This window comes from Penicillium angulare, assembly GCF_028827245.1.
Source record: "Penicillium angulare strain IBT 27051 chromosome Unknown utg000004l_segment0_segment0, whole genome shotgun sequence".
Lineage (NCBI taxonomy): Eukaryota > Fungi > Ascomycota > Eurotiomycetes > Eurotiales > Aspergillaceae > Penicillium > Penicillium angulare.
This window is the reverse complement of record NW_026623163.1, coordinates 8125475-8143973: the sequence shown is the minus strand read 5'-3', so window position 1 is coordinate 8143973 and position 18499 is coordinate 8125475. Positions and strand designations below refer to the sequence as shown.

The window sequence follows — 18499 nt, the reverse complement described above, 5'->3', positions numbered from 1 at the left end:
TTTCGTCTTCCCTGTTCCGTCGCGATTTTCATCTTCAACACGGGTCTTTCATCATCTTTTTATCGGCACAGGGGTAATTTGTTCTTCTGCTTCTTTTATTTTATCGAGTGAGATTTTAGGAAAAGTGGTTTTCGTGTTCTGTCTCATATTGAATCTCCGAAATCATCATGGCTGCCGCTGCGGATGTGCGCGATATGCTGGACTTGCCCGCTGAGAGCCAGCCCAGACCGCATAAGAAGCAGAAGGTGGTTGAGAAGCGACCAGGTTCGTGACTTTTTATTCAGACTTGAGGAGTTATTGCTAATAGTTGGTTTCAGAGGGTATTACCCGTGAATTATACGCGTTATTGGGTGAACGAGCGCCGCCTATCGCTATCAATGAGAACAAGTACAAGGGGCGTCCGAAGTGGATGAACAAGCTGCGGGTGCGACCATGGTATGTATCATGAATACTTCGAGGAGCAATTATGGGATTCATTCTTACGGCATCTTACTAGGCGCATGTCACCATTCACGAACGGCGCTCGATCTGACGGACTAGTCCTAAACCACTGGCAACGGAAACACGAATCCACACGACCACCCGCTCCCGAGGGAACCGAGATGGACGTAGACGAAAAGAAGGAGAAAGAAGAAGGAAAAGAAGACGAACCGCCTAAACCCCTCGAACAAGAATACAACTTCGCCAAATACAACATCAAAGCCCGAGTACCAAGATCATACTCCGAGGAAGAATACACCCGCCACATACAAAACAACGACTGGACCCGCGAAGAAACAGACTACCTAATGGACCTAGCCCACGAATACGATTTGCGCTGGGTAATAATCGCCGACCGCTACGATTACCAACCACGAGTCAACACAGAAGCGGAAGGCGACTCAAACGCCCTAGTTCCAGCAAAACACTACAGAACAATGGAACAGATGAAATCGCGCTACTACTTCGTCGCAGCGACAATGCTCGCAATCGAACATCCACCGTCCGAAATGTCCGAAGCCGAATTCGATCTCCACGAAAAGATGCTCAAATTTGACCCGGATCGCGAACGAGATCGTAAAGAACTCGCCGCTCTCCAATTAAACCGTACAGCCGATGAAGTCCGTGAAGAAGCAATGCTCCTCGAAGAACTCAAGCGCATCACAAGTAACGAGCAGAACTTCGTCACAGAACGCCGCGAGCTCTACTCACGTCTTGAAGTACCTATTAGCGTCGGAAACACAACTATCTACCAGTCCAGCCAAGGGCTCTCACAGCTTCTTCAGACTCTTCTACAAGCTGATAAGAGCAAGAAACGTCGCTCGATCCTTGGTCCTGAAGGCGCTGTAGCTAGTCCGGCTGGGCAAACTCCTACGCAAGCTTCCCAGATGAGTCGTGGCGATACACCTGGTACTGCTGCTGCGGCGGCGGCGAATAAGAAGGGTGGTGCAGCTGCTGCTGTGCCTTCTGCGCGTGAAATCCAACAACCAATTCGTACACTTACGCCGGCTGAAGAGTCTCGATATGGCGTGCAGCATCACGAGCGCGTTTCGGCGGGCGTTCAGTTCCGTAGTGATCGTGCTCAGAAACTGACGCAGGCGAAGTCGAATGTTCAAACTTTGAAACTTGCCGGTGCGCTTGCTGAACTTGAGATTCCTGTGCGGTTGTTTATGCCAACGGAGCGTGTGTGTAAGGAGTTCGAGCGCCTTATTCAATCCGTAAATCTTCTTCTGGACGCGCGTAAAGTTGCTGAGAAAGTTGAAAGTGAAATTCGTGTTTTGGAGGCTTCGAAGGCAGAACGAGAGAAGAAGTCTGCTCCTACTGATGGATCTGGGCATCCGGAGGTGAAGACTGAGGCGGAAGAGGGGACAGGCGTGTTGGAGTCTACTGCTGCGGATGCGGATGCGGATGCGGATGCAAAGGAGAATCCTGCTGATGGTGACGGACAAGGTGATGGTGAGGAGGCTTCGAAGGAGGGCGAAGGTAATCACAAGCGATCTGCTAGTGTGCTTAGCGGTGGAAGTAATAAGAGCTCCAAGCGGCAGAGGCGGTAGATTTTTGCGCGCGTTCTATTTCTTCAATCTTGTCTTTTTATATCATTGGGTTTTCAAGGGGGGCATGATTGGGGATCTCTGCAACTTGCTACTGCTACTGTACAATACACCTGGCGCTTGGTCTGATACCTCTTGTACGATTAATGACACCTTCCTGCGGAAAAGTACTACTGCAAACCATATCTATAATTCGATTCCGAACGCGTTTCTACCAGTTGATAATAATACATGCGTTCCAAGGTTGCTCTTCTGGATATAAATGGGGTATCACCGAACTTGCTGCCATGCACCTTGGGCTCAATATCCTCGCCACAACACGTATACGTGCATCATAGCATTCGACTAATTCGACTTGCCCAACGACTTCCTTCAAAAGAGCCGGGCATCTCAAGACAATCCGGATCATCCGTCGTATTACTCTTCGTTGATACAGCCCGCTTGACACTGATACTCGTCGAATCACAATCCTGATACGGACCGGAAGAACCCTGTGACTGCTCTTTTTGATGAACATTGGAGACTCTTCTGGTTTCTCTAAACCGCGAGAATCTGCGTGCCCACCGTGCAGCGCGAGAGCGATTAGGTTGTAGCTCATGAGCTTGGTCTTCGTATTCACCGTGGTAATTTGTGCCGAAATATTCTAACTCCGCTTCATATGAACGAGGGATTGAGAAAACGCCATCTTGCAAAGCCTCTTGATGGGAAATAGCCTCGAGATCCGCCTTCTGTTTCCGTGCCTTTGCTTGTGCGTTAGCAGCTCGACTAAGACTTGCCCATTGACGGGCGAAGCTGTCAATGTCTTGTCCCTGGGTTGTATAGTGAGAGCTTTGCGGGATCTGACAATATTCTTGTTGTACTGTGGCTGCCAACCCGAGGGCGCGAAAGTTTCTCTCGCTTTCTTCGACCACGCCATTAATACTGCTTTGTTCCTGGCTGGAATGATTCAGAATAGCCCTGATATACGCCGGAACTGAGTAGCCGTTGTTGGATTTTCCAGATTGAATGGACATTGGAACCGTGGCTGCCTCATTCCCAAGATTATTCGAGTGCTCGATAGCTGGAGAAGCCTGATATTGCCGAGCTGATGTTTGTCGAACCTTTTCGAGGCGCACATGACTTTCAGATAATCCCTGGGGGTCATTTAGTTTTGTGGACTCCGCCTTCACGGCGGGTGCCTGGCTCACTTGAGGAGGCGAAGTACTTTGCTCATGCTTTTTCGGAGAATTTGCCTCTTTACCTGGTACCATATTATAGCCATATCCTACACGGCGGCCTCCAGACATCCAACCAACGCTCACTTTTCGTGCAGGAACATGGCCAGTGGGTGGGCTTTGGAATTGTGGGGTACCAGAATCGTCAGAATCACAATGTTCTTGAAATCTGCTCATGATTGTGTTCCGAGGAGCTGGAATATCGACGCTTGCACTTTCAGATGAGAACGTCATTTTCATATCGGAGGGTTTATTGATAACTATACTGGGGAGTTTATTAACTGAGTGGACCCCAAGCGACACGCTCCCTGAAGATGGATTTCGTTGTGAGTAACATGAGGATGCATCTCGTTGATCCATTCCTTGGTTTGGTGTTTGACTCCCAGAAAGCGTTGAAGGATCGGTCTTCGGTCGAAATTGAATATTCTCCTGCGAAGAGCCCATCGACAGTCTACGTTTGTTTTTTCGGAGTAGGTCGACCATCGACGGGCTGCATGACATGACCTGGGACGACTGGGAGTGAGAAGCAAGTCGATTAGAAATACCCATTTCACTCAGATGTACTGTGCGAGGATCGGTAAAAGATCTGGCTGAATTCGAGGGCTGCCTGGTTTTGGAAACCACAATGTTTGTTGATGGGCCAGGAAGTGATCCCGACGATCCTAAGTACCCTAAGCCATACCGCTCGCGACTAGTTTTCAAGAATTGTTTCCAGTCAGTCATCAGATCTCGCCCATTGTTGGTTTCGGAGACATTAAGGACGGGCGAGTGTTCTGAATGAGAAACACTAGGCTCTGGGTGGGTTGGACATAAGGATGGCAGTGACCTCACGAAATTTGGGTTCGTGACAGGGTCGGCTTGTGGCCGTTCATCTTTGGGTGAAGCTGCTTGCTGTACTCTGGATTCATCGAAATTGAGAGCAGTATGGAATCCTGTCGGTGGCCCTCGAAGAGTACTGGGAGGTGTTGGGATGAAATGCAGACCAAAGGCAGACTCCTGTGACTCTGACGCATTTCGATTATTTGCCTGCGCCCACCGTTCAGCTTCTGAACGCTCTTGACTTTGCTCAATTAGATCACTAAGCTCCATTCGCCGAAGTGCACGGCTAGCGGGAGACCTTCCCAAGAAGTCGGCATAAGTCGGCGTTGCAATGCACTGTGCATCACTGTCATATCCTCTCTCACTCATCAGACTACTTCTATAGTTCTCCAGTATTTTGAGATCGGGTTTCGGTCTTGACGGGACGGTTCTCGATGGTTTGAAAGAAAAAGGAAAGACGAATTTGCCATGCTCCCGGGAGCAGCTTGACGCTCTGGATTCTCGAGAAAAATGCCGGCGAAGTATACGAGTGAGACTCTCTGTTTGCCCTTTCTCTGGGTGACTTGTCTTGCGGTAAGCTGTTGAGCCTAGATTTCTGAATTAGAACTTTAAGTAGACCTCAAATAAAATACAACATTAGTGATCAGTTTACCATTCTGGCTTTGGGGGATTCCATTTCCATCAGGTCGTGGACCTTGATAGGCATCGCGAACTTGCGACGGCGATGCAGGTCGCTCTTTTCGCCAACGAGGACAGATGAGAAACGTCATTTCAACTGAGAAGCGAACTTCAAGGGAAGAAAAATGGCCAATACCATTTGTGAGAGAAATAGGCTCATGATCTTTACAGTTATGTACAGAAGGTGCTCCTTGGCTGCTCCTTCCTAAACCCGCACCACACCAGATCAATGCCTGGATTAAGCTTAACCAGGGTCAACCTTAAACCTTCCCCACCTTACTAGACAAGGTCCATGATAGTCACTTCTACAGGCTATTATTCGATTGTACATGTTAACACCCTAGTTCACTTCAAATTGAGAAAAGAAAATTTGACCGTTCCGTATGTACATGTCTGACTAGATTTTAGAAACTGTATTTTGGCCTTTTGTATACGAGAATCGAACTCTTTACGCTCTGGAGTCTTTACTTCCCTATTGATGCCAGTCATAATGGCAGACGCCAAAGCTATATTTCCTCGAAAAATGGGGGAATGAGGAATGGGGCTCGTCAAAGTGAGTAAATACTAAACCTTACAACTGATCTTCTGTTTTCTAGCCTTTTCATAAACCGGCGGTTTAATTTGCCTAGGTTCCAACATATCCCTCCCACCATACAGGAAATGGCACAACCTACTGGCGAGACTGCATTGTTTACAACCCTCTCTTGAACACTATGGCGGACCAAGGTCAAATCGACCCTTACTTTTCGCTGGCACTGGCACATACACCACAGAACACCATTACATCCTTTGGGGGCTATATGACTCTGGGTGGCCTTCCGCCAGTCAGGCATAGTTCATAGTTTTCAACTGTCCCAGTGGAAATCACTACTCAACTTCCATTGTGGTATACACCCGGAAAGAAAACACTATCCTACTGGAGTTTGACAGTTAAAGATGTTACACAAGGCTCATCCTCGAACAAATTGACTACCAATTCGACATCTTTCCAGGCATTCGTCGACTCGGGAAATGATAAATCGTATCTTCCTGTCGAACTTGCCAATTCTATCAATGCATGCTTCGGTCCACCAGCAACTAAGAACTCTGGGGGGCGACAATTGGTGATCAGACATTCTTTCACAATGGCTCCGATATTATTCATAAGACCACCGAGGGTTTGTGTATCGACCATGGGCTCTTCTGAAGATTTTACCGTTGATGGCCGGAATTTCAACATTATCGGAGTCCCGCTGTTGAAAAATGTCGTTGCTGTGTTTGATTTCGGAAAGGATCAGATGCGATTCGCCAGAAAATTCTGATCCAGCTGATACGGGTTTTATGGGATGATTGAATTCTGTAACTTAGTGACTTTTTTTTCGGGCTTGAAAATTTAAGATTTCTCGTTCAGTTCGTTTTCTTTAGTTTGATACTATGTTGCTTGATTTCGTCAGAATTAAATTGTGTACTGTATCTAAACCGAGTCTATTGGGGTATAAGATCGCTCTGTATAGTCTACGCAGGGAGCTGGGTTGACGTAGAGCTTGGGACTATCTATATACCGCCTGCAGCAAGGCGCAGATCTGGGGCGTCACACCGCCGTTATGTTGTTATGTGATATTTATTTCAATGAAACATGTTATCGTTTGCTAGACCGTAGAGACCTGCATAGTATTATTGAAAAGTGATATTGGACAATGAGAATGCATACTTCTTTTTTTCTTTTAGTTGTCGAGAGCATGTCCAGCCTGAGTATGGGATTCACCAGCGGAAAGCGGAAGGGTGTCCCTAATACAGCCAATCGGTGACCGAACCAAGGAGTGTCCCCTCCAGATGTCACAGATGTCGGCGACTGATACAGACGGGGCTTTTAAGTTTTACAAGCTCAGGTGAGAACGGTAAGGAGCACAAAGAGATGGATAGGTTCATTAAACTTCTTCTTTAATGTCAGACTGTAGGAGCACTGTTTAGTATTCACATAGAATCCATCAATTTCTACAACTTTCGCAACTAATCCTGAATTCTCGTAATAAATCCCGTATAAATCCCGTACACCAGACACAAAGATACAACCCCTCTATTGACCCAGAAAGTAGCTTATCGCCCCGTGTCAAAATGGCGTGATCCCACGCCGATCCCGGAGGTGCATATTTTTTGTAGGTGGAGCACCCGAGAGGGTCAAAATAAGTAAATTAAGTAAATTAAAATAAATTGAGTCAATTGAGTTAAGTAACACCGAACATACAAAGCCATTACCGTACCTCATTGGTCTCTGACGACGAATCCCTCCCCAGACCGTGGTGAGCACCGTCCACCGTCCGCAGATCCCCGGCTGCTAGCTGTTTTGCTCCGTGTACGGGCAAAAAAACCGCCGTGCCCCTCTATCCTGTTGGGGTTAGCCCCGCTCTGCTCCCCCTCCATTTTTCTTCTCGCTTTTTCCCTCTTTCCCTTCTCTTCTTTTTCTTTTCCTCAAGGTCTCGGGCTCTTATATTTTTCATCTTTGAGATCCCGTTTATACCCTTCCTTTCTTTTCCTCATTCATCACACACAACCGTCAGAATGGTTCAATCGTATGTTCTATATACTACCCCTCGCTGCATCGACTGCTGGACTTCGTGCTAACATGTGTTTGCTAGATCTGTTCTAGGTTTCCCCCGTATGGGTAAGCTCCGTGACCTGAAGAAGGCCACTGAGTCTTACTGGGGTGGAAAGTCTACCCGCGAGGCTCTCCTTGCTGAGGGTAAGCGTCTCCGTCTGGAGCACTGGCAGATCCAGAAGGAGGCCGGTGTCGATGTCATCCCCTCCAACGACTTCGCTTTCTACGATCAGGTCCTCGACCACATCCAGCTGTTCAATGTCATCCCTGAGCGTTACAGCAAGTACAACCTCGACCCCCTTGACACATACTTCGCCATGGGTCGTGGACTCCAGAAGCCAGAGGAGCAGATCGATGTGCCTGCGCTCGAGGTAAAAATCCCCGTTAAACTAGTTTATGGACTAGAGTGAAACTAACAGTTTATATAGATGGTCAAATGGTTCGACTCTAACTACCACTACGTCAAGCCCGCTCTCTCCGACAACCAGGAGTTCAAGCTCGCTGCTGACCCTAAGCCCGTCCGTGAGTTCCTCGAGGCCAAGGAGGCCGGCATTGTCACCCGCCCTGTTATCCTGGGTCCTGTCTCCTTCCTTGCCCTTGGTAAGGCCGACCGTGGCTCTAGCATCAACCCCATCACCAAGCTGGCTGATCTCCTGCCCGTCTACGTTGACCTTCTGGCTCAGCTGAAGGCTGCCGGTGCCGAGGATGTTCAGATTGATGTAAGAACATGCTAAAACAACGAAAACTTGATAAATGCAATTGCTAATTCTAATAGGAACCAACTCTGGTCTTTGATCTGGCTGCTGATGTGAAGAGCAGCTTTAAGGTTGCTTATGAGAAGCTGGGCAACCTGGGTGCTGCCGCTCCCCGCCTGACCCTGGCCACCTACTTTGGTGACATCGTTCACAATGTTGAGGTTCTTTCTCATCTCCAGAGCCTCCACGCCATCCACGTGGATCTGGTTCGCAACCCTGAGCAGCTCGACACCATCATCGCTGCCCTCGGTCCCAAGCAGACCCTCTCTGCCGGTGTCGTCGATGGACGTAACATCTGGAAGACCAACTTCAAGGCTGCCATTGAGAAGGTTGAGGCTGCTGTCCAGAAGCTTGGCAAGGACCGTGTCATTGTCGCCACCTCCAGCTCCCTCCTCCACGTCCCCCACACCCTGGACTCTGAGAAGAAGCTTGATGCTGAGGTTCGCGACTGGTTCAGCTTCGCTGTCCAGAAGCTTTCCGAGGTTGTTGTTATTGCCAAGGCTGTTACTGACGGCCCCTCCGCCGTTGCTGCTCAGCTCGAGGCCAACGCCGCCTCTATGCAATCCCGTGCTACCTCCAAGCGCACCAACGACCCTGCTGTCAAGGCCCGCCAGGCTGCTGTCACCCCTGAGCAGCACAACCGCCAGTCTCCCTTCCCTACCCGTATTGCTGCCCAGACTGAGCACATCAAGCTTCCTCTCTTCCCTACTACCACCATTGGAAGTTTCCCCCAGACCCCTGAGATCCGTGTGACCCGTAACAAGTTCACCAAGGGCGAGATCACTGCTGAGCAGTACGAGAAGTTCATTGAGGAGGAGATCCGCAAGGTTGTCAAGCTCCAGGAAGACCTTGATCTCGACGTTCTGGTCCACGGCGAACCTGAACGTAACGATATGGTTCAGTACTTTGGTATGATAACCCTATAATTGCCTTTCATGGATATCCTTGGACTACTTGCTAATACAGATCCGATTTTATAGGAGAAAGGTTAACTGGTTATGGTATGAATCCTATACTTGTCTTCATCTCATATTTGGACCACTTGCTAATTCAGACGAAAAACAGTTTTCACTACACATGCGTGGGTTCAATCGTATGGCTCGCGTTGCGTTCGCCCTCCGATCATCGTCGGTGACATCAGCCGCCCTGCTCCTATGACCGTGAAGGAGAGCAAGTTCGCTGCCTCCATCACCAACAAGCCCATGAAGGGTATGCTTACTGGTCCCATCACCTGCTTGCGTTGGTCTTTCCCTCGTGATGATGTGCACCAGTCCATCCAGGCTCAGCAACTTGCCCTTGCTCTCCGCGATGAGGTTGTTGACCTTGAGACCGCTGGTGTTAAGGTTATCCAGATCGATGAGCCTGCTCTTCGTGAGGGTCTTCCCCTTCGCACCGGTACCGAGCGTGAGAAGTACCTCAAGTGGGCTGTCGATGCTTTCAAGCTTTCATCTGCTGGTGTGACAGACTCAACCCAGATTCACTCTCATTTCTGTTACAGTGAATTTCAAGACTTTTTCCACGCTATCGCCGCCTTGGATGCCGACGTTCTGTCTATCGAGAACAGCAAGTCTGATGCCAAATTGCTCAAGGTTTTCGTTGACAGCCAATACCCAAGAGAGATTGGCCCTGGTGTGTACGATATCCACTCCCCTCGTGTTCCCACCGAGGAGGAGATCAAGGGCCGCATCGAGGAGATGCTGGCTTACCTCCGTCCCGAGCAGCTCTGGATCAACCCTGACTGCGGTCTCAAGACCCGTAAGGAGGTTGAGGCTAAGGGACAGCTCCAGTCCATGGTGGCCGCAGCTAAGGTCTTCCGTGCCAAGTACGCCAAATAAATCTGTGCACATAGTGCCTGATTTGATTTCCTTTGTTTCAATTCCTATAATGTGTTAATTGAAGGAGGCGGCAATCAACCTGCCGTCTCTAGCACGGGAGCTTTGTTTTTTTATGCATGAGTTATGAAGATGATACCAAAAGTTCAACATACGGGTTTCAACGGTTTTGTGGTTTAGAGGGCACCAAAAGCGGGTTTACGGAGTTTCAACATGACTAACGATTTCAACATGGGTGCTGCCAATGCAGGTGCCAATCATTTCAACAATTGCTTGTTCTCTCGTCCTTGCGAAGCAGTTGCTGTCGCTTGGACCTGGAGAACAAGAACCTTTTTTTACCTGTGTAGAACTAGCTGTGAATATACTGCTTTTTTTATACCGAACACTACTATTTTGCTGTGAACCTTATTGTAATTTGATATCCCAGACCTTTCTTAATGGACCTAGAGGGTGGCGATGTAAGAATCTTGTAACTTGATTGGCTGAGGTTTCAGACCCCGGCTCCGAATAATATCGGCAGCCCACTTGCATCTATATAGACACATAATGCCTAGGGGGTTGAGGGAATGGTTTCGCACCATGGTCCATGGCTTCATTGCAGGTAATCCAGAATCATCATAGGTTTAGTAGAGTACTATAATAACCATCTGTTTCTGAGATAAAAATTCTTTGAAGGTAGTGCCTTGGTTGCTTTTTAGAAATAACAGGGCTCACGCTTCACTATAGCCCCCTTTTTATATCTATTTTTGTACGTAGTAGTTGTAAGAAAATTATTATGTTCACGAGGTGTCAATCCCAGAGGTCTTCGCAGACAGCGACGTTTGCATAATTGCATTCAAAACCTGAAGAGCATATCGCTCAATATGAAAAAGGAGACAGAATCAGGTGGATATCAAAACTGTAGAAGCTATGAAGTTCTTCCCCAATGTCCTGTCCCATGGCCTTGTCCCCAGTTCCGTAATCATCTTCATCTATTCAAAATTCCCCATCATGATGTTGATGATATCTGCACCATTCTTTGTCTGGGTTTGTCAAAGCTTCCTCGTCGGGAGACTCAGACACAATTAGTTATCGTTAAGCCTATACATGTAGCCTATGTACCTCCCTTAGTAATAGTGAGATACACCCGACAGGATCCTAGTAATCGATAAAGATGACTCGGTTCGCTTTTGGAAAGACATTTTCTTGGTAGATTCTTCCGAGGATAGATAATTTTACGGTAGTAGCTCCTGCATAGAAAGATGTGTATATTCAAGATCATATATCTGCTAAGAATATTAGAAATATCAGTGTTTCCAGAATAGGAACATAATAACTGGAAACCAAAGATATACCATGGATGACAGAGACTCTGAGGGATGGAGATTAGAAATTCCACTACTTTCCATCTCTATTGATTCCCCGAGTCGCCGGATACCAGGTGAGTATTTGTCCTGCCCATATGTTCCATTCAATGTAACATGCCCTGTGATTGTATCATCTTCCAATAGAATCCACGTCTCAACTTCATCTTCCACGGTTTCCTCATTGATGACGATTTGTCTTCCACCACGTGCAGCATCACCATACCCTCCATAACCGGTATGGCGGCCGTAGCACATATTGAGTCCATTTCCAGACAGGTTTTGGGCAACAGTGCTGCCATCCCACTTGAAACACCTAATTAAAATGGTAAGTACTATGGAATTACTGGCTAATCTTAGCAAACTTACCAATCGTTCTCATGATCGTGGCCGCTGAATGTAGCCATAAGGCCGGATGTATTCAGAAGAGCACGCATGAACTCTGTATCCTGGCCTACATAAGGTGTATCACCGGATCCTTGCTGAACCACTGTCTCACCATTGATACCAGGAGCCCTGTTTGGATCTACTCCATCGTCTTGGTATGCGCGCATCGCATCCGCAGGGATATGGTAGAAAGCCAAAGATGGAACGACCTTGCCGTATTTGTCGTGCAGATTGGCATTTGTCTTGGTAAACCAGTCGGTTACCTGGGACAAGTCAGCAAAATCCCCGTATAAAGCATTTTTCACGAGCCCATACCGATTGGTGTACCCAGTCGGGCCTATTGCTTGAATCAGCATCGACATCGTCGTCATCTTCATCTTCTTCACGTTTGGAAATTCGATTGGAAGCTACACGCCCACCCTTTGAATCAAAGAACCATAGTATCAGAGCGGGAATCTCGCTCTCAGATTCATCAGAAGGATAAACCGGCAAGTAATAGTTTGTAACCCCAGCATCTGGGTCCGAGACCATGCTTTGCGTCAAGCTATTTGGGTACTTTCTTTCCTGGTCATACACATCTTGCCATGGATCTAGATTTGGGTTGCTATCATGGTTTCCGTAGGTAGAAGCCCATACATAACCCTTCTTGACCAATGGAGAGACAACTTGGTGAACATATTTGTTTGAATCGGAGCTTTTGGTTTGTTCGCCCGAGACCAAGTCTCCATTTATCACCACAAGTTGTGGCTTCTCCTTAGAGAGAACATGTGAAATTACTTTCTGCGTAAGGACATCTTTATGCGAATCTAAATATTAAGTTAGAATTGACGATGTTTTCCATGGTCAATGGGCTAAATGGATCTTACTTTCAGCAAAATGTAGGTCTTCAAAGATACTTATTTGAAAATTTCCATCCTCTGTAAATCGTAATGTACGATCCGGAGTCGGAGCCATAGGTCTTTGCATAGATTTACCAGCCCGACCGATCGTTTGAGCCAGCAAGTTCGGAATGTCACCCATCCACAAAGCCAAACAAATGCAGAGGCAAGCAAGACCTTTTATTTCGCCGCGTCGCCGGCGCCAAGTCGCAGTCAACGGGGCTACAAGCCCAGCACCATCTTGCTTGCGCGTGCTTCCGGTGTCCATGTTCTCCCAAAATCCATCCTTGGATGCAATGGAAGCTCCCGTTTCCGGCAATGAACCAACAGCACGCCCCGAGTGCCAAGCGGAGAGTGGATCGTTATGGTATGATTTCTCATTCATGGCGACCGGTTTCCGCTAAATTTTGCTGTAAGCCCAGACTGATGACTGGAGATATCGGTGATAAACAGCGGAAATCGATCAAGGTCGAGACAGGAAGATGACAGTCGAGGCATCATCCAAGCTTGGCGCGTGCATCCCCGCTTCCTCCTCCGAAAGGGTCTCCCATGGATGGGGAATGTGGGGCCACCATAAGCCATTGAGAACACATTGTTGATGCATCGTGGATTCGACGCCACGCGTTGTCTAAGCCACTTTGTTCCAAGGCTACATAATAAAGCTGTTGTTATCTCAACTGCAGATTAATGCATGTATCCTTGATGCATGCTTAGGGCTGCACCTAGGAGTTACCTATATAGGATATAAGAGGAAGATCCCGACTCATATTATGACGAGTTACAGCTTGGCACGAACAACTACCAAAATACTATACTCTTAACTTCAGCGCTAACGATTTATTCAAAAGATTTCTAGTCTATGACTTTGCAATGCAGGACTGTCTACGGTACCTAGTTGTCCAAACGAACACCGTATAGTATTCCCTACCCAAGTAGGTACATCTGGGAGCCCATGTATGCGGGGAGCCTTGATCAAGTCTTACTCTAAAACCCAAGTGATTATTATGTAGACAAACAACTTGAAGCTCTTCTGGCCCGACTTCAAGCGTCAACATTTGCCCAAAAAGTTGTAATTTTCCCCTCTAGAGCTTCCACTTCATATTATTCATGGATTCGACAAGGCTTTCTGCCTTACATCCAAGGCCTCCGATGCACTGACTCACATTCAAAAATTTGCAAGCAAATGTAAGCACAAGATTTGTTCAACTTAGTATTCCTGTTGAGCATTGGATATTCATTTTCTGCTTATACTCTGATCAGGATAAGATTCCTAGTCCTCGTCCAAAAAGCGAAATTGACAATCTCGTGTCACGATGTTATTAAAATATCGGCAGCTGATAGTCCCACAACAGACCTTCTTCCGCTCTCTCTATAACTCTAATTTTAAGGAATATGCAACTGCTGAGTTCCTGAACTCTGCATCTGCTAAGTTCGTCAATCCGAGAAGCCATTTGGTCGCATCAGACAAGGTCTCCCAGACTTTCGATGCCGAGATATTGGCAGGTTTGGACGACCGGAAGGTGCTGTCTCTGTTTACGCTTGGGTTCTTCGGTGGATTTGTACTCAGCATCGAGAGGCTGTTTCTGAAAGCTGGCGCTTGGAGATTGCTTCCTGTGGGTTTTACAAGTGTGTCTACCATTACCCTCTGATACCTTTGCCCTGCGATATGGAAGAAGCAGAACTAACGGGGAGAATCAGCCTTTCCACATACATCTCAACAGCCTGAGGTTTGGAAAGCCTCTCAATTGTGGCAAAATAGCCTCTTTCCGACTGGAACTCGACTTTTTGGCATTTTCCAATTATTTGAAAGGCAAATTTCTGATCTATCGACTTGTTTGCCGGGCAATACTGGTAGCCATGTCGATTATGCCTTTGGGTCTGATAACTACTCCTTTGCGGGATGTCATCGGTTCCGTATAATGAGACTGCAATCTACGGAGGAACACGCAAAACCACAAGTCCAGATCAGCGTAGAGGGATTTCATTGTAATCCACAACATAATCATGTCTCAATGCCTAAGATTGGAAAATGGTTCCATTCAATCTATGCTAGGTTGCTTTTCGCGAACGGGGTCCAGTCGATCTTAAATGGTCGTCCAAGAATGGAATCAAGGCAGGCTCAATAAAAGTGATATTGGGTTTGGCCGATTTTGTATTATAGTCCAATTTGTATCATAGTCCAGTTAATCTCATCTATTTAGACTTGGGGGATATCTTGCTTCTCACAAATCGTAATGAACGGCGCAAATAATCCCGCAGCAAACATAAGACCTTTCTGCGTGTCATGAATCGCAATTGTTGAAAAGGGCAGTTTCTCTCCCTGTGAGTCTTCGATGGCCTTTGAAATCTCCCATTTTCCATCAACCCTCTTGGGTGAGATACTGAGAATTGTCGATGGTGCGACGACGTCGTGAGGATGTTCGAAATTCTTCAAAATGGCTATCGCATCAGGAACAGCAGCAGCAATGAGATTTCCATCCTCATCGAATGAAAGATTGTCGATTCCATATCCAACTGGAATGGTATCCACTTGTTTCAGTTGCCCATTTTGGAGCTGGTGGATAGTCAGCAGGCCCGCTGAAGCCTGTGAGACATAATAGAGACCGTCACGGCTTCTTGCAATACCATTGGGGCTCCGCCCTTTTGTATCAGCAATGTGACATTCGCCCACATCAGTGCGGCAGTAAGCGAGACTCCCTAAGCCATAAAGAAGCTCAAAGTCACGGAAGGTACCCGTTTTGCCGCTGTGGTCGTTGGTGATTACAAGTCCAACTCCGTCGGCGTCGACGGCCAAGTTATTAGGCGAGACGAGCGCATCACTGGCGATGGTCTTCACATACTGGAGCGTCTCAGTGGCCTTATCTAGGTCAAATACCTCAATAGTTGAATTCGCCCCAAAGGTCCATGCATCTAATAATTCGCCCGTTGCAGGATCCACAGGAGGCTTATGATTGATCAGCCAGAATCGCGTTGTAGAATCCAGATGGCGCACGTCAAAGCCATGAAGATCCAATGAACCCGGATAGTCACTGATTTTCAGCTGACGTGGGCTCAGTAGACCGGATTCAGGGTCCAGATCGTCGATATCGAAAACCGCGATATGATCAGTCAAAGATCGTGCAGAAACATTGTACTTGTTTGCCCCCGGTACCCATCCCTGACGGGACTCGACAGTCGTGCATGCGGCGTAAAGCTTTCGGTCATGATGATCTAACCACATATCCTCACATGCTTCTAGGAGAGGGTGGTATACTCGAGAACATGCCCAGGGAAAATCCTCGATTGGCTGGATTTGACGACCTATCCCAAATGTGACGAACAAGATAGTATGTAGAAATTGGTTGTAGCAAATAGAAAATACAAGCACCAGTGCGGCCCAGAAAAGAAGCCGTAATGACCAGAAGCCTTGCGGAGAAGCCATTTGGGGCGTGACTTGAAGCCTTAGTAATGGAAACGTAGGGAAGATGTTTAATTTGTTTTTTGGGGATTTCTCATGTTTTATGTCTTCTATGCAAATCCAAACAAGCCCCGGCATCCCGCAGTCCCAGGCGAGTAACGAGGCTCGGCGTGTGAGCTGGCCCACTCCGCGATTACCCCATCTGGTATGGAAGGAAGTGCGAGCCGTGAAAGTCCGAGCGTCGAGATAGCTTCGACTAACAATCGCAAGAGTAGGCAAAGCAGTCCAATATTATCCAATTATTATTCTTCCTTCTCTTCCTTCTCACGCTTTCCAAGTGTATATGCAAGTCCGCCGCCGATCATGTTCACCAAGCAAAGAGCCATTGTTCCTCCACGAACCGCTCCACGAACTCCGAATTTCTTTGTAAAAGGCTGTCGCCGACGGCTTGCCAAGAGTAGATATAAGCCTGACCATGCGGCACTTATACCAGCTGAGTCTGTTTTAAACCCCGAAATATTGGCATAGCTTGTGAAAAGAAGGGCGGGCGGAAAGAGCATGGGGAAGAACTGGTACGGGCGTGCATGTTGCGCAAAGATGAGTGAAGCGAGCAGGGTCGGAGGCATCGAGTGTTCTAATAGGCAAATGCAATGGTTAGTAAGACCCAATTTTAGAATCCATATAATCCTGTATATTGTAGAAGTCTGAGACTGCCTAGAGCCGAGTCGGTACTTACCACCCCATGCTCGGAAGCGCTGCACGAGCGTCCGCTTGGTTTCCTCCGCAGTTGATTTGTCTGACATGATCTTGAAAGGGTTGAAAAGTTTGAAAAGAGCCGGATGTAATTAAACGTGAATGTTATTATTTCCCTTCAATTCTCTTTGGCAGAGTCTCAATCGCTCCCATGCAAGAAAAATGAAGATGCGAATGGGGACTGAAGGTTTGGCGTGGTTATCTATCAAACGATAAGCGCGTTGGCGCTCCCGCTTGGCGAAGACACCTAAGACTATACTTTTTCCGCCTCGCCCCCGAGTCTCCCACCTTCATCGCCTGCATTTCGATCTATCGCTACGAGCGCTATAATATACGACCCCGATTTTGTCGATACAGGCTTGACTTCTTTGTCTGCTTATTGGGGAACTGGGTGCCTTCCCCCCTCCACGTTCTACGCCACACACCCGCGCCCTGTGCACACCCCTCGGAGTGTTGATACGCAGGTTACCGAGACATTCCCTTTCGACCATTCACAATGCCGGCCGCTACAGCATCCGGCTCAGACGCCAAAGGTGACAGTGCCAGGTCGCGCGACCATAACCAGGGAAACCAAGACCGCAAATACACACCTGAACAGAAAGCCGCAGTGCTTCGGATCCGAAAATGTACAACAACCGCATTCTATGAGATTCTTTCGATTGAACGCACAGCGACAGACAGCGAGATTAAGAAGGCCTATCGCAAACAAAGTTTGTTGACACATCCGGATAAGAACGGCTATGATGGTGCGGACGAGGCGTTTAAAAGTGAGTGGAGATATAGTCGACGGATCCTTCGATTTCGGCTTTGACTTACACGTGGTAGTGGTTTCGCGGGCATTTCAAATTCTTTCAGACTCGGATAAAAAGTCTCGCTACGACAAATTTGGAGGAGATCCAGATAGTCGATTCCAACCCAGCCCAGGCGCTTCTGCGAGTGCAGGTGGTTCGCCGTTTGGCGGCGGCGGGTTTGGCGGCGGCGGATTCCCACGTAGCGGCGGTTTCGACGAGGAAATATCGCCAGAAGAACTATTCAATCGATTTTTTGGAGGGGGTGGGTTTGGTGGGATGGGCGGTGGCAGCCCGTTCGGTACGTTCTTGGATATGCGCTACTGCATCACTGAACAAAGGGCTTTTTGAGCTAATATCAATCTTATAGGCGGCCCGCAATTTGTATTCAACATGGGTGGTGGTCCAGGGTTCCGTGTGCATCAGTTCGGAGGAGCTACGCCCCGCCGACGTCCTCGCACAACTAATAACGGACCGGAGCCTACCCCGGATGCTTGGGGTATTCTGCGTCAACTTTTGCCTCTCATCATTCTCTTCATTCTTCCTCTCCTCTCCTCACTTTTCTCCGGATCCTCTGCTCCCGCTGGCCCCTCTTATCGCTTTGATACGGCCAAGCCCCCTCACACCATGGGGCGTACTACCCCCAAGCTTAATATCAACTATTTCGTTAATCCACTCGACGTGGAAGATTTAAGTCCTCGCAAACTCCGGCAATTAGACCAACGAGTGGAGGTGGACTATGTGACATCGCTTCGCTTTGATTGCGAGGGTGAAGTACATTTGCGAGACCGAAAGATTCAGGAAGCGCAGGGTTGGTTCTTCCCTGATGTGGAGAAGATGAAGGAAGCGCGGGCCATGGAGCTAAAGAGCTGCCGCAAGCTGGAGTCCTTGAAGGGCAGGTACTAAGATGTTGGGAAGTCGGATCTGTGGAATCTGCATTTCAAGACTTTGATCTGGAAATGCGCATAGCACATGCGTGACAGACGGCGCTTAATGGTACAATACTGTTTTATTTCACCTCTTAATTCTGTCTCTGTATATCCCTTGGAA

At 47.8% G+C, this 18499-nt stretch overlaps 9 protein-coding genes across 9 annotated transcripts; 4 read left to right on the top strand and 5 right to left on the bottom strand.

The window, feature by feature from the left end:
• Positions 1-167: 167 nt before the first annotated feature.
• Positions 168-2033, top strand: N7478_006951 (SANT/Myb-like DNA-binding domain-containing protein; the record flags this gene model as incomplete). Its single annotated transcript, XM_056923165.1, has 3 exons — positions 168-264; positions 318-435; positions 497-2033. 3 exons carry the CDS (start codon positions 168-170, stop codon positions 2031-2033), a joined length of 1752 nt encoding a protein of 583 aa, XP_056781202.1.
• A 329-nt stretch (positions 2034-2362) lies between these two features.
• On the bottom strand, positions 2363-4432 carry N7478_006950 (uncharacterized protein; the record flags this gene model as incomplete). The annotated part of the gene is made up of 1 exon (XM_056923164.1): positions 2363-4432. One exon carries the CDS (start codon positions 4430-4432, stop codon positions 2363-2365), a length of 2070 nt encoding a protein of 689 aa, XP_056781201.1.
• Positions 4433-5654: 1222 nt separating this feature from the next.
• Positions 5655-5960, bottom strand: N7478_006949 (uncharacterized protein; the record flags this gene model as incomplete). Its single annotated transcript, XM_056923163.1, has 1 exon — positions 5655-5960. One exon carries the CDS (start codon positions 5958-5960, stop codon positions 5655-5657), a length of 306 nt encoding a protein of 101 aa, XP_056781200.1.
• Positions 5961-7279: 1319 nt separating this feature from the next.
• Positions 7280-9906, top strand: N7478_006948 (5-methyltetrahydropteroyltriglutamate--homocysteine S-methyltransferase; the record flags this gene model as incomplete). Its single annotated transcript, XM_056923162.1, has 6 exons — positions 7280-7290; positions 7357-7687; positions 7745-8035; positions 8092-8980; positions 9052-9072; positions 9137-9906. 6 exons carry the CDS (start codon positions 7280-7282, stop codon positions 9904-9906), a joined length of 2313 nt encoding a protein of 770 aa, XP_056781199.1.
• Positions 9907-11189: 1283 nt separating this feature from the next.
• N7478_006947 (metallophosphoesterase family protein) lies at positions 11190-12896 on the bottom strand (the record flags this gene model as incomplete). Its single annotated transcript, XM_056923161.1, has 4 exons — positions 11190-11562; positions 11616-11896; positions 11949-12439; positions 12500-12896. 4 exons carry the CDS (start codon positions 12894-12896, stop codon positions 11190-11192), a joined length of 1542 nt encoding a protein of 513 aa, XP_056781198.1.
• A 928-nt stretch (positions 12897-13824) lies between these two features.
• Positions 13825-14160, top strand: N7478_006946 (uncharacterized protein; the record flags this gene model as incomplete). Its single annotated transcript, XM_056923160.1, has 1 exon — positions 13825-14160. The coding sequence occupies one exon, from the start codon at positions 13825-13827 to the stop codon at positions 14158-14160; it is 336 nt and encodes a 111-aa protein (XP_056781197.1).
• Positions 14161-14708: 548 nt separating this feature from the next.
• Positions 14709-15932, bottom strand: N7478_006945 (uncharacterized protein; the record flags this gene model as incomplete). The annotated part of the gene is made up of 1 exon (XM_056923159.1): positions 14709-15932. One exon carries the CDS (start codon positions 15930-15932, stop codon positions 14709-14711), a length of 1224 nt encoding a protein of 407 aa, XP_056781196.1.
• A 278-nt stretch (positions 15933-16210) lies between these two features.
• Positions 16211-16711, bottom strand: N7478_006944 (uncharacterized protein; the record flags this gene model as incomplete). The annotated part of the gene is made up of 2 exons (XM_056923158.1): positions 16211-16542; positions 16645-16711. 2 exons carry the CDS (start codon positions 16709-16711, stop codon positions 16211-16213), a joined length of 399 nt encoding a protein of 132 aa, XP_056781195.1.
• A 446-nt stretch (positions 16712-17157) lies between these two features.
• Positions 17158-18355, top strand: N7478_006943 (J domain-containing protein; the record flags this gene model as incomplete). Its single annotated transcript, XM_056923157.1, has 3 exons — positions 17158-17428; positions 17487-17750; positions 17820-18355. The coding sequence occupies 3 exons, from the start codon at positions 17158-17160 to the stop codon at positions 18353-18355; spliced, it is 1071 nt and encodes a 356-aa protein (XP_056781194.1).
• Positions 18356-18499: the final 144 nt, after the last annotated feature.